General features: G+C 38.3%; 2 protein-coding genes across 2 annotated transcripts; one reads left to right on the forward strand and one right to left on the reverse strand.

Annotated features, from left to right (window-relative positions):
- Window positions 1-2,945: 2,945 nt before the first annotated feature.
- On the forward strand, window positions 2,946-9,056 carry LOC117916086 (inactive receptor-like serine/threonine-protein kinase At2g40270). Its single transcript, XM_034831915.1, has 9 exons — window positions 2,946-3,357; window positions 3,446-3,584; window positions 4,548-4,619; window positions 4,715-4,858; window positions 4,941-5,081; window positions 5,774-6,405; window positions 7,103-7,293; window positions 7,378-7,510; window positions 8,175-9,056. Exons 1-9 carry the CDS (start codon window positions 3,246-3,248, stop codon window positions 8,771-8,773), a joined length of 2,163 nt encoding a protein of 720 aa, XP_034687806.1. The 5' UTR covers window positions 2,946-3,245; the 3' UTR covers window positions 8,774-9,056.
- Window positions 9,057-9,362: 306 nt separating this feature from the next.
- LOC117916085 (ethylene-overproduction protein 1) lies at window positions 9,363-15,287 on the reverse strand. The gene is made up of 4 exons (XM_034831914.1): window positions 13,042-15,287; window positions 12,457-12,748; window positions 12,062-12,371; window positions 9,363-10,194 (listed from the first exon to the last, which is right to left on the reverse strand). Exons 1-4 carry the CDS (start codon window positions 14,985-14,987, stop codon window positions 9,959-9,961), a joined length of 2,784 nt encoding a protein of 927 aa, XP_034687805.1. The 5' UTR covers window positions 14,988-15,287; the 3' UTR covers window positions 9,363-9,958.
- Between the last annotated feature and the right edge of the window lie 33 nt (window positions 15,288-15,320).

Here is a 15,320-nt window from a genome sequence, read left to right on the forward strand (position 1 = left end):
AAATTTTAATATTTTGGAAATTTGGTAATGTATTGAATTTTTTTTTTTCCAAATTATTAGTTTTTAAATTAAAATAAAAAAGTATTATAACTAATTTTGTGAATAATTTTAACATGTAAAAATCATTAACATACTTAAAACACTAATAAAAGCAAATAATTTAACATTTAATAGCATTTCTACACTAATAAAAAATAGTCTAAATATTTAATGGCATTCAACTTCATTCAAATTTTGGTCAAACTCACATTTATTAAGATGATAAAAAAAATAAAAATAAACACCCGTGATTTAGAATTTTCTAGGTGATATCCTTAGGAAAATCTTAATTTTGTGACTATCATGTTGCAGGCTCTGTTTTTCCAAGTAGACAAATTCAATATCTAACCTAACACCAAACTGCACGACCGTCCAAATCCATGTAGCAACCAAGATTTAAAAGGCCAATTGACTACAACAGTTAAAGGGTAGCTTCCCGGAAACTCCAGGCTCAGACCTTTTCCAAAGAAGCAAGCAGGGTGACCATGACTTTTTTTAGTCTCCCATCCCATTTCACAGATTGAATAGGTCACCCATCAGCAGTTTCTATAGCTGTGGACAGTAGGAAGGAGGTTAGAGAGTCCTTTTAAAAATGACCAAAAGGAGCCCCACTGCAGTTCGCTTGTCTGATTCCATTCAAAAACAACACCAGGAAAATTTCAGGAGCAAGTAAAATGTGGTCCAGCCCTGTTCATCATTGCTGGTTCCAACCCCAAGCTTCAGCCATATGTAATATAATGCCAATATTACAAGACACAACACAATGATTTAAGATTTTTTTGCCCCCATTGCCATCTAAAGACATCCAAACAAAGGCTCATTTCCAATTTTTTGTAGGGTGGATGGTCAATTTATTGGTCCTTTGTAGCGTCACCAACAGTGGGTGCAAGAAAGAAACAACACATTGTTATTGTTCAATAATTGCAGGATTGCTCAAGTTAGACACATTAACTTTTGGATTTTCACAATGAGTACGTCCAAAGAGATCTAGGCATCATCAACACCCTTTTTTTCTCTCTTGGGTAAACACCAAAATGTGGTATCAATATCATTTATGAAAATTCTATTCCAAACTTTAAATATAAGTCTATGATTAAATTTTTACTATTAAACAAATATACAAATAAATAAGATTTAGATACAAACAAAGGAAACTAAAATATAAAAAAAAAAAATCATGAATTAAATCCGCATCAACGAACTTTTAATTTGAACGATTCAAATTGAAATTTGGATTGTTAAAAATGATAGTACAATCATATGAGATTGTTTTTCCATTGGTCATTATATTTTTCTCCATCTCATTGATTGTCTATTTATATAATCCTCTATACACATGTGTTTCTATTATTTGTCGAAGTTACGGAAATCTTCAAATAATTTTGACTTTTAACAAGAAGTGAAGTTTGTGATTGCCAAAACTCGGGATGCTTGTTTATCTGTTTTAGGGATCGTGATACAAATGAATGAAACAATATAAGAAAAATATACGATCAAAATATAAAATAATTGAACCAATATACAAAATAATGACACTCAAACAGAGCAATGAGACTCTATTTTCATACATGACATTACTTAAATGGCGATGCTTTTTCAATAGATATAAAAAAAAATTACCTTTCAATATTACCCTGAGCAGATCCAAGATATAAATATGAGATAAATTTAGAAATGAAAAATGAGAATATTATAATAAAACTATTGTTATAAGGTAGAAAGAAAGGGACTTATAGTAACCATGTGACGACTTTAGTTTGGTTGGGTTGCACTCTCACTTGAATACATTCCATCTTTTTATCTCCAAATGCATTTACCTCTAATACTTGTACAACAAGAAATCTTTAAGAACAGTTACTCCCATCCCATACATGTCCCTACGCCAGTCAGCCTCTCAGAAGATTACATTTCGTTTTCTCTTCCTTCTCCGCCCTGCTTCCAAAATTACATCCAAAGGCAACCTCCATACTTGGCTCACAAGCTACACAGATCGCCCATTATTGTTTACATGAACCATTATTATAATTGAGAAGCTATCACTTAGTGTTTACTTCTACTCCATGTACTTGTCCCGTATTCAGAGCTGGGTCCATGGCACACATCCAAGTGGCTCTAAACTATTCATATTGTTCATGTCGTAGTAGTAGTGTCTACCTGCCGACCGCTTAGTTATCGACTTGGACCTGTTCAAATTTGATAAGAAAATGGGCTTAGATTATCGAGGGCATATCAAATGTTTATTAGACTAAGTTACCATGCCATGAATAAATGGTCAATGGGGGTGGGTGATACCAAAGTTTTAGAATTTTGAAGAAAATCAGCAGTGCCAATGAGACTGCAGTGAACACAAGGTTTTAAAGTCATATACTAATATTCTTTATTGGAATGCGGCATGTGGCAAATAAAAGAGTCTCTGTGTAAGGACGCTTACTTGTTGGGGTTCCTGTTCGGTTGGCGATTGAACTACCCGGATTTGAATTTTCACCATCCAAATTTAGTACGTTTGTTCAAAGGCTGGGTATCTGCATTTGACATGGGCAACTGCGACTTTAAATGCTTGGTTAACAAATTGAGAATAGGGGTAATTTTATTCGATTATCTAACAAAATATTTGTAAAGTAAAAATATATGTAAATGGAAATTCATTTTTTATATTTTAAATTATATTATACTATTTTAAAATATTTATTATTTTATGTATTTTTAGAAATTAAGAAAAAGGAAAAAAAATCTTACATCATATATCGGCATGTAATTTTTGTAGTCTTTTTTCCTTTTCTTCACGGGAGCACTTGCTGGGACAATTACACATACGTTGCCAAAAAGGGTAATTAGAAGAGGAATGGATAGAAAAGTACTAAATTATAAGAGAAATGGGAAGGGAAAGTATTCAGCACGTGAGCAGCGAGTGGCTTTAGCGACGGTGCCTTTATATGGGATTCGCCTCCGGCAACGAGACAAGGAAACCAACGTCATCATTCCAAGAACCGGAGCGAAACTGAATCAGTTTATCCCCGATATTTCTGCCTCTCTCGGCATTTCTTTACGAAAATTTAAAAAGCGCCGATACGGGCGCTTTCTTCTCTGCTCATCTGGACTCGGCTGCAGAGACAAAACGTTCTCTGGTCAGCTTGAATTTGGTTTGCGATTGAACGGAGTTTGACTCGAGTACATAGAGGTTTTGGAATCGGAAATTTGAGTTTGAAATGGATGGAAAGTGGAGATTCAATCGGTTCAAGCTGCGGGCAGCGATGACAATGGTGGTGATGTCATTGCTTCACCAGCATCTGAGACTCTGTTGGTGTCTCAACAGCGAAGGTACTGCTGAATTCTACATGCCTGTAAAGTTTTGGAGTTTTCAAGAACTGCATTCAGCTATAAAGCGTGTTTATTGTGTGAATTGCAGGTTTGGCACTGTTGAAATTTCGGGAGAGTGTGGTAAAAGATCCATTTGGTGCTTTGTCGGATTGGAACGACAGTGGTGGCGAGGTTGATCACTGTTCCTGGTTCGGAGTCGAGTGCTCGGACGGAAAAGTTGTTATCTTGTGAGTAGTTCTTTGGTGAAATTGTTATTCGTTATTGATACTGCGATTTTGCTTGGCAAAGTTTCTTGACATTTCACCTTCGTTTGGCTCTCGGGAAAGTCGACACAAAAAAGGAAAATGCTTAAGAAATTAATCAAATTTTTAGGCATTTTCAAGTTGTTTTTTATCGATCAAAGGTCAGAGGCATGGACCTGGACGAATCTATGCTATGATTTCTGATGTAATTTTTTTTTCTCTCCTATTTCTTAATTGTTGCCATAAAAACATTCAGAATCGTGTAACTCTGAATTCCAATGGGATTCAGAAAACATCATATTTTATTTGCTGTTAGAATCACTTTGTCAATCCCTTTATGGGTAGAGTATGAGAAGTTGCAATGCTCCCAAACTACATATACTTCCCTCAGGAACTTATTGATAAAGCATATGTAAGTAAAAGGGACATTGTTCAATGCTTTACATGGCCATAATATTGTCTTTGGGTCAAAGAATTTTAAGATTCAAACTAATATCGTTTTTAGGGTAGCGACTAGGGGCAGATCTGTGAATGTTTCAGGTTTGCTTGAGTTTCATGTTGTACCTGAAAAATTAACACTACCGGGGGGGAAGGAAACTGTCCAAACTCAGATGATGTGAAGTCCTTTTGGAAGTAATAAAATGAAAAATATTCAATGCTGTATGCATAAAGATCATGTTGTAAATGGTTAGAAATAATCTAGACATGAATGGAGGAATCTTTTCATTTTCTAATGCTGTTTTTTGGTTTGTTGCATATCAAAGGTATTGTCCTCATTTGGATGCCTTTGAGTTTTCTTTTCATCCTTTTTAAAGTCGGTGTTGATGGAGTAGGTCTTCGAACTTTTTATGTTGTTTTATGGTTTATCACAGATCAAGGGTGCCTTTCTTAATTTTATTTTTCATTTTCATTTTACCCTAAAGTTCTACATATATTTTTTACTTGTAGGAATTTGAGAGATCTCTGTCTCGTAGGAAAAATGGCACCTGAAGTTGGGAAGTTGGCTTTTATAAAATCTATGTAAGCATATATTACTATGTTCAATCAATTTTACAAGCATTATTTTTTAATTATTTTGTTTATATGCTGGTTTGGTTTGCATGTCTCCTATGTAGTATTCTACGGAATAATTCTTTCTCCGGAAACATTCCTAAAGAGATTGGAGAGTTGAAGGAGCTGGAGGTGTTGGACCTGGGTTACAATAACTTTAGTGGATCATTCCCATCTGATTTTGGCAATAATCAGTCCCTGACAATCCTGTAAGTTGCTCTTTCAACCTTTTAATATAATCACCTGGTTTTCTTGTTCTTTACTTACTCCATCTTCTGATCATTATTGCAGTTTATTGGACAATAATGAGTTCCTTGGCAGCATATCTCCTGAAATCTACGAGCTTAAGATGCTTTCTGAATATCAGGTTGATGAAAACCAGCTATCTAGTGCTGCTTCAGGACCAACTGGCAAAAGTAGATCTATTTCTGGGTAAGTACAGACCATCAATTTGAATTTATTTTTCCTATTAACATTAATGTAGGATATTTTCTGTAAACTATACATCTCCTTCGGTTTTCAGAAAATTTGAGGTGAAGGAATTGAAAATGCTTAGAGTACTTTAGAAAGGAAGCATCTTTTGATCATTTTAGAAGCATTTCCTTCATTTTGTTCTCTTGAGCTAAGAGGGTAAAAGTCTGTTTGGCTAGTGGAATACTGAACTTCAATAATTGGACAAGAATTTTCACATACCAGGCAAGTAACCTTGTGGATGGTTTGGATTTAAGGTGTTTGTCACACACACACACACACGTGTGTATGTGTGTGTGTGTGTATTCAGAGCTGTGATTTTTCCTTCTTTAATGTCAAGTTTGGAACAGTTGCCTTAGTACATTAGAACTTCAGAATAAGAGAAGAATTAATACGTTGTTGTTTGAATGGGGTTACTAGTGACATTCATGGATTATTAAATAATACGTGTCAAACTTGTTTCATGCATTATGTTTATTGAGGCTTTTAGAATGGTCTTTAACTGCCCCTGCAGCTGTACCATGGTACAAACAAGAAATTCAAATGTAGTTCTTGTGATCTTGATTTGACTTGTTTACAGTGGTTTTCAAGAAAACATGTTTGTATATTATTTCCTGCATCTGCCTTATGACAACTGCTTTTATCTCTGTTAGGGACACTGCTCAACCTCGAGATGTATCTTATAGGAGGGTGCTGCAGGTGGTGGATGCTGTGGGTCCACCCAAAGAAAGGGAAAAAAATGTGAAAAGTGGATTTGAGTCATTACCATTGTCTTCACCTTCTTTGTCACCATCGCCCTCAGCTTCTTTGTCACCATCATCCTCAGCTTCTTTGTCACTATCACCCTCACCTTCTTTTTCATCATCACTATCACCATTTTTACCCTCAGACTCACCCTCGGCTCCTCCATCACCATCTCCAGCAGAGTTTTCGTTATCTTCCCCTGCAGCATCTCCCTTTACAAAATTTTGGCCGGGTCCACTCTCACCCAAACTACCACCAAGTCCAGCTTCACCAGTTCCATCAAATCCACCAATGATTGTTTCTGCACCCCCATCCAATTCAGCTCTAGTGCCTTCCCCTGCTCCAGCTCCTAGTCCAATGCTCAATAAAAGTTCTTATGGGAAGAATTATACAGTTCTAATTTTGTCTGGAGTTTTGGGGAGTTCTTTAGTCATATTTATTTCAGCCATGGGCATTATCTTCTGTAGAAGCCATAAGGTGGTTACCGTCAAGCCTTGGGCCACAGGTCTAAGCGGGCAGCTGCAGAAAGCATTTGTAACAGGTTAGTCTTCTTCCCATGAGAAAAAAGGATTTATCAATTGTTTGCATTCTGAGAAAATTTAGGACTCCATGTACACAATAGGACAATTTGTTAACAGCCCAACAGCATAGCTGAATGTACAGTGGAGTGTGGGAGTCTGGTTAGTTGGTGCCCAATGGCCATCAACCTATTACAGTTTGAAGGTTTTCTTTGGATCTCCTAGAAAGCATGCGAGGAAGGATAAGGAAAAGGAAGGAAACGGAAATAAAATAACAGTACAAACTTGAGCTCGATATACTTTTCTCCGTACTTTCTCCAATTTTTATTTACTTCATAAATAGAGATTCAATAATTTGAAAATGTACGAGTTTTATAATTTTCATTATATTTTATTATACTTATTCCACCACAATCAAACAGCAGAACTCAAGATTCTTTCCTATTTTATCTTTTTCTTTCTTTTTCTAGTACTTTCTGACATCCAAATGGAATCTAGGGATTTCTTTGCCCCCTCTATCTCAACTGTAGAGTAAACAGTTTATGATTATCCTCTTATGGTTGTATTTCCTAATAAGAACCATGGATAGAGACTCTCAATGCCTGCATTTGGGCAAGTGTAGAATGCAAATGTCATCTTTTAATCCATCCACTCTGGTGTAAGCATTCCTGCTGTTTCAATGTATGTGTCTATATGTTCACATTTGAGAGTGCATTTCAGGTGTACCAAAGCTCAATCGAGCAGAACTCGAAACAGCTTGTGAAGATTTCAGCAATATAATTGGTTCTCTATCAGATGGCACTGTGTACAAAGGAACTCTTTCAAGTGGAGTTGAAATAGCAGTGACATCTAGTGGAGTGGCATCTCTTGGAGACTGGTCAAAGAATTTAGAAGCCCAGTTCAGAAAGAAGGTACTTTAAACCCAAATTTCACCAAACCTTATGTATCATCCATCCATTTGTGAATCTTACTGTTAGTTTTGGTTACTATTTCAGATAGACACGTTATCAAAAGTGAACCACAAGAATTTTGTGAACCTTATTGGGTTTTGTGAAGAGGATAAGCCTTTTACGAGAATGATGGTTTTTGAATATGCTCCTAATGGAACGCTCTTTGAGCATCTGCACAGTGAGTATCTAGCTTTCCTCAATATATACAGCCATGCAGCATATTTTTCAAGGAAATATGTACTTCATTTAGTATATCATGATCTATTGCATAAACCAACATATGTGAATATGCCTGAGAAGAAGCATTTTCTATTTTCCCCACATTTATGGAAAATGAGATAAGTATGCAGAGGACTCATCTTTTAACAGTTTCCACTTCATGCAACTCAAATAACTGACTGGGTGATCATCACAGCCAAAAGAGTTTCATTCCCTTGGAAAACTCATTAACTTGATTTGGGATTTAATCAAGTGTCAATATATAAGGTTCAATTAATCCATCTTCACTACTAAAGTTTGGTTCACTCTGATTCCTTTCCAAATCATAATCATTAAAAACTGTGTTTAACCTTCAATTGTCAGCTGCAAAAAGTGAGTCATATCCTGTAGGGTCAGCCACCATAATGTTCTGTGTCAAGGTGGTTGGAACTCATTACTGCTGACTACACCTGCATTTTAGGGCAATTATCTAAGTTCATAATGTACCCTGTCATGGTGCAAACAACCGCATTGACTGTAGAAGACATGTGCCAAATCATGCATTAACCATTAAACATATAATGACCGAAGATAAATGTAGTGTTTGTATGGTTGGTTGATTTTGGATTGGGAACATGTTGCAGTAAAGGAAGCAGAGCACTTAGACTGGGGAATGCGGCTGCGGATAGCTATGGGCTTGGCATACTGCCTTGAATATATGCACCAGCTGAATCCACCCATAGCCCACCAAAAGCTACAATCTTCCTCTATATATCTGACCGAAGATTATGCAGCAAAAATATCAGACTTCAGTTTCTGGAATGAGGTAACTGCAGCAAAGATGGGATCAGTTGTCATGGAGCTCTTGGAAACCCCATCAGCAGATCCAGAGAGTAACGTTTACAGCTTGGGGGTAATATTGTTTGAGATGATAACAGGCAGGCTCCCATACTCTGTGGACAATGGTCCTTCCTCAGATTGGGCATCAGACTATTTGAAAATGGACCAACCCTCAAGAGAAATGGTGGATCCAACTCTAAAATCTTTCCAAGAGGAGGAGCTCGAGAAACTGCTTCAAGTAGTAAAAGATTGTGTCCATCCTGATCCAAGCCAGAGGCCAACAATGAGAGAGGTAACAGCTAGATTGAAGGAAATAACCACAATGGGGCCTGATGGAGCAACACCGAAACTATCTCCTCTTTGGTGGGCAGAACTTGAGATCATGTCTTCGGAAGCAAGTTAAGAGGTTAATTTGACCGTTAAATATTAAGTTAAAAAGTTTCTTGTTTTTCTTCCTCCAAAAGGGAGAAAAAAAAAACCATTTCCTTCTCACCCCCAATTCTGTGTTCCATGTCTCATCTCAAAGCAGGCTTCTATTTAAGGTAGATGAATGATGTTTGTATATAAACAGAGAAAGGGAGACCTGTTGGATTTTCTTGCTTGATTTTTCTCTTTACTAGTGGGTTGTGAAATTCTGATACCTAAAAACATACTTATGAAATCAATAAATGCTGAGTTTCTCCAAATTATGATGTTGTATTCACTAGTCCGAGAATTCAACTGACACATTCGACTCATCTCTTAAAGGATTACCTGTTTTGAAGGTCCCCTATGGAGAATTCATTTGCAGTTGCTAGTATGAGAGAATTTGCTTCCATGCTTTGGAATCTCCCTTTTCTATGGTAAGGAAACGGTAGGAGGTCAATATGGCAACCCATCTTCTATATGGTGATCAAGATTGAAGGACCCCCTACCTTAGCATCCATCTTTCAAAAGAGTCATAAGTTCATAAGGGGCAAAATCCCATATTCCTGTGTCCCACTGCACAAAACTCAAAACAAAAGTCTTTTTAAGTAAAAATGAAAAGGAATTACAGAGCACACCCATGATCTTTGCTACATGAAATAAGAAAATTTTCAATATTCCAGGATGAATGGATGTACAAATTTACCGTGGGGATATAGCTACCTTTCCAATAAATCAAGCGAACGTGAATGGGTTGTCACAACTGGGACATAGTTGGATCTCTTAATGACATATCTCATGTGCAAGAGAAATGGTGTTTCTAAAGAGGCAAAATTTGAGAAACCTATACCATTCTCAAGAAACAATGATGTAGAAATTACAGTGATGAACCTTTAAACAGCAACCCATTCACAAGAGGCAAATTTTGGCACTCCTTTTAACAGCGGCCTTCTACCTGGTACATGCTGTTCCATCATCATCAACCCCATGATGCCACCACACCTGTATACATTCTATGCTCTGCTTGATGTGTTCTCTTCTCATGGCCATGTCTGTTTCTCATCCAGACTCTTTCTGGAAAAATTGAGCCAGGTGGAAAATTGGTCTAGTAGTTTTCTCCTGGAAATTGATATCGAAGTTGTTGTCAGACTTTGATTTTATGGGCAGCAATAAATATGATGCTTCACTTCTGCTGCTGATGGGTAGCTTGATCCCGTGCTCGATTGTACAGATCGAGTGTGTCTGTGTGGTTGGGATCCAAGCAGAGAGCTGCCTCACAATCTTGGATTGCAGAAATGAAGTCGCCCATTGACTCATAGAATGCTGCTCGAAGATGGAGCATTTGCAGGTCAGGCTTAAAAGCTATGGCCTTTGTGAGCTCTTCTACAGCTTCAGTTTCTTTTTGGTCATCCATCAACACTGGTAAGAAGAGGTTCAGATTATTAGTACAGGTTTCTCATTTCCTAGATAACCAGTAGATCAGAGCGACAACAAAACATAAAATGAAAAGCTGAGGCAAGTCTTTGAAGAACTTGTACAAGAAAATGTTCCTTATGGAACTACCACAGAAAGCTCATTTTTTCAGTGCAAGACAATGAAAAAGCCATAGCTTTCTTATTCTCTTGCATTTTTTCAGTTTAGTCAGGTTTCTGACAGTGTCATGGTCTTTTTTTTTTTTTTTTTTTTTTCTGAACAAAGTAAAAATTTCCAACTCACAACCAATGTTATATAAATACTTCAAATGAAATACCCAGGCTGAACATGATATGACAGTTTAGGGCGGTGGATATTTCTCTAATATACCTACCAGTCATATGTCCCCAGTAGGGATGTTGAACAATAAATTCCTTTGTTGTTCAAAATAGCCTTGGGCTTGATATGAACGTGTTATCTTAATACACACTCTAATTGGGCAAAGGCATAGGATGAGGAGAGAAAAATGGACATTAGGTTTAACCATGTATCTGTATCCTAGGATGTGGTGATCAAACAAATCTAACACTTTGGTAGATACCAACATTTGACACTTGCATCCATGTTCATCTAATGCAGCCCAATACAAACAAAATGAAATGGAACATTGTCCTTCTTGAGGAAAAGAACAGTAGGTTGGTGGCTGCAGTTACAGCATCAAGTAATGAACTACTCATTCATTTCCTTTGCCAGTACTTGAAATCATCTACAAGATAAAAGACAGATTTCCAATTTATTTTCTTTTGTTTGACCAAGTTGTTCCATAAACTCAAAGTGCCTCTCAAAGACATGCCAGCAGGGGGCTAGCAGCCATCCACCTAGTTCACCCAAGATGACTAGAACATGATCTAAGGTCCAAAGACTCTAAAAAAATTCAGTCTGAAGGAAGATGTACATAAACAGGTCTTCCTAGAATTAAAGGAGTTTCATTTTTTTTCTTTCTTTTTGATTGGTAAAATAAGAGAATATATTAAAAGTTCTAGGAATGAGTGCAACAACGCACACACAGAGTATACAAAAAGCGCCACTAAGACCAGCAAGAAAGCAAAGAGAACAGCAAGGGACAACCCTCCAAAAAAAATCACCACCGTAACTACCCAGAAAACTATACTGTCCCCAGTTGACTCTCTTGCCCCTACTGCTCACAACACTAAGGGACAACTCATTTCTAGGCTTATAAGGCACCTTTGATTCTTCCTGCAACAAGAGCTGGATCCTTGCTGCTCCTCCCCCTGCCCCTAACCATCAGAGGAAAGCTTTTGTAATTTAATCAAACACTTGCAATTTCTCTCCCTCTTGAGACGGGAAGATGAGAAGAAGAAAAATGTGGCAAATATACACCATAATGTTAATTAAATACCACTGATGACTGCCAGGACCAGCAACCCAAGAGAATTTAGAGAAACTGACAATAGTTACACCTCTACACTGTCAACTGATCAAAGTGACTGTAATAGAATCATACGAAAATCTGGATATTATCGATTGCCTAGATGTGGATCACTAAAACCATGATTGAGTCCCTCCAATCCCCCAAACTAGTATCTCTGGTTTCATGGACAGTACTGGAAGTAGGGAAAAAAACCTTTGCCTCAATAACGAAGATATTATTGATTGCCTACATATCATAAGATTTTCAGCTCCAAAGAACTTTACGCTTACAATTTAACTTATAGTTTTTACAACAGAGGTTAACATAACCATAACAAATTCAACAAGCAACACATGGAACAAGGGCAGTTTCATTGGGCATGACCTCACAATGAATCGAATTGCAAAGAAAAGACAAAAACAAAGGGTCACAAAAAATTACCTGCTGCCCTGTATCTGTATGGGTAAGTTCTCAGTGGATCCAATCTTGTTGCCATACTTAGATCATTCATAGCCATCTCGCGATCACAGTATTCAGACCGCTTTTCATATGCTGATGCATTGTTTCTTGCCTTATCTATCAGCTTTGTCATCTCATTATAAGCAGCTTTCCTTTGATTTTTAAGATGACATACCCGTGCCAACCCTTGATGTGCTCTTGTATGCTTGATGTCAAGGGCATTCATGTAGCAGTCTGCGGCAAGATCCAGTTTACCACAATCCACATAAATACTTCCTAGGTTATTTAATGCCTGCAAAATATTGCAATATAACATCAAACAAACAGATCCTCAGACATAGGACAGCAATACACAAGGGTTTCACTATGTATAATACTTGTCCTTTCCGAAGACCATCTGAAGGACATTTAAGAGCTTCCTCCAGAAGTTGGATGACATAAGCTGATGATTCTGGATTCAGACTTGTATCTGCCAACACGTATGCTTTGAGGAAAAAGGCTTCAAATGACCTCTGAAGAGTGATGGACTCCTCTGCCTTAGAGAGTGCTTCTTCACGATGGCCAGTATCATATGATATCCATCCTTCATACACAAGCCTTTCATGCTCAGAGCTAGAATGATTTCTCGCCAACCGCAAACTGCGCATTGCAGCCTTTTGACAATTTAACCTGTAATATTCTTGGATATTAGGCCATCTTCAATATGTTGAAATGAGTTCAATTTTGAAAATAATCACATTGTGGAATTCATAACTTCTTACTTGGACAAGATACAACTTCTAATGTGTCAGAGATCACAGAGATAGGACAATTATTAAAATTTATCAAACCATTATCTAAGGAACTGCAAGTTTGAGGTTCCACATGAATTACTGGAAAAACTTTTGGGAATCAAGTTCTAGGCAAACAGTTAACAAACATTTTTTTAGGAGAATCATCTCAAGTTTAATCATGAAACTTACCGCAAAAGAAGAAGAGATTGCCGAAACCGTAGAAGGCTCTTATGAGGATCATTGACAAGCATCTGATGTATGACAGCCAGAGATCCAATATCATCAATGCAAGACCATCTATTATAGAGTTGCATCCAGCAATCAGCCTGACTCCACTGTTGAACACGACGACTGAGGAGCTCAACCAAGTGATCTGCACTCACCTTCCCATGAAACATGATGTAATTTGGTTCCAATGCTAACAACGCCCGAATATCTCTCAGTGCACTTTGATAATCCTCGAGTGCTATAAAGAACCAAGCCCGCAGTTCAAGGCAGTCAGGAGACACCTTAAATCCAATGATTTTGTCAATCTCAGTGATGGATGCCCTAATCTGTTTCTCCTCCATCAATGCAACAGCTCTGTATTTATATGGAAACGGAAGTGTGGGATCCAGTTCAGTTGCAGTATTCAAATCAAAAATCTTCATCCTCCCACTGCAGTACAGAGATCGCTCCTGGTACATCCACCCAACTGATTTATAATCAGAGATGAGAGAATTCATCAGCTCATACGATGAATACTGGTGCCCTTGCTTGTACTTAGCTCTTGCAACACCAGCCACAGAATAAACATGACCCACCTCAGTTGCAGCTTCAAAGCAACATTCAGCATCCTCATACTCCTTCCTCTCAAGCCTCACACAGCCCAATTGATGAAATGCAAGTGCCTTCTGCCACTTTTCTGTAGCACACTCTCTCATTCTTTCCAGCAACATTACAGTTGTTTTTGATACCATATTCTCTTCCATAGCCACTTGACTAAGAAAATAATACAACAAAAAAGAAGCATGACCTACCATGGCCAGCCTCTCCTTTGCCTCAATACTGCAAAAAATTTTCACAACCTTCAGATTATACAAAGAACTCGGAAGCTCTCTTAACAGCACTTGCAAGCAAGCAGCTACAAGAAGACTCGCAGTCTCCTCCAAACCATAATCAATAAGAATCAATGCATCCCCAATATTACAAACCAATGAAGCTAAATAAGCATCACAAGCACTCTTCATCTCCTCACAACAGAACCTATTTGCAAAGGATAGCATCTCCAAAACAATCTCAGGATGAAATGAATCTAATCTTCTGGTTCTACTAAATACTTCCACAGCTCTCATTCCCTCCACCGATATCCCGTTTTCTGAAAAATCAATCTTAACCCTTTTCGACTCAATAAAGCTACCATAAAGCATGGTCTCAAAAGGGCCAGAGAGGACTGCAATCTTATTTCTCACACAGTTGATCTCTTCATCATCAATACAAAAAGAAACATCACTATTCTCATTTGAAGTCGAACACTCATCATCCCCAACGATGATTTGCTTATCGGTTCCATCTACTGTGGCTAGACGACATCGGCAATGATCATAGAATGACTTGAGATCACACCCAGGTACCATTGCTGCCTTGGGACATTCAAGAATGTGCCCACCACATTCCATGGATGTTGACCCCGAAAGCTCATCCTCCCTCCTCTCGTAGCGTAACCACGCCGAGAGCACGACCTTTGACTGTATATCAGCAACGTTTTGCCGCGCCGTCCAAAGGCACCGGCGGAGCAGCTTCGGATCACCGAGGCTGCGCAAGAGCGAGTACTGCTCAAGGCATATCAACGATTTATCGAATTGTGAGCATGTCTGAAACCGACGATACAAGCTCGCTAGGGTTTCTACATGATTGACGGATTTGAGGTGGAGGTCTATGGGTGGCTCAATGAGCTCCGTCGTAGGGAGCCCATAAGGGAGAAGAGGCTCAGCTACTGACGCTGAGATGGCCTGACTCAGTTTCAGCCACTTGGAGTGGTGGTTGACCTTACCTGTTACAGCGCAGCTGGTGGTGCTACTGGGATTGGCGTCTGGAGGAGTTAGGGCATGAACTTGGGTGCTCTTGTATCGCTCTATAAGCTTGAAGCTACGCATTGGATCGGATGTGATTATATTCCAAGATTTGATTCAGAAATCTCTAGTTTTTCATTCAAACCAATGATGGAAACCGATGTGGGTATGAGCGATTGAACACCTCCGGCCCGCAAACACCACCGTGAGCCAGAGGGAGGCAAGCGAGAAGGAGGTGATGTTGGAGACTATGGACTCAAACGTTGGTGTTTGTTTCTCGGGAAAATTAAAACCAAAATTATATGTAGGCGCTTTTCATTAAGCCGGCCATGTTGACAGTTGACCGGCACTTTTGCATCTGATTGGGACTGGGCTGTATTCCACTTCTCTCCTCTCTATCTTTCCATTTACATGTAT

This window comes from Vitis riparia, chromosome 6, assembly GCF_004353265.1.
Source record: "Vitis riparia cultivar Riparia Gloire de Montpellier isolate 1030 chromosome 6, EGFV_Vit.rip_1.0, whole genome shotgun sequence".
Lineage (NCBI taxonomy): Eukaryota > Viridiplantae > Streptophyta > Magnoliopsida > Vitales > Vitaceae > Vitis > Vitis riparia.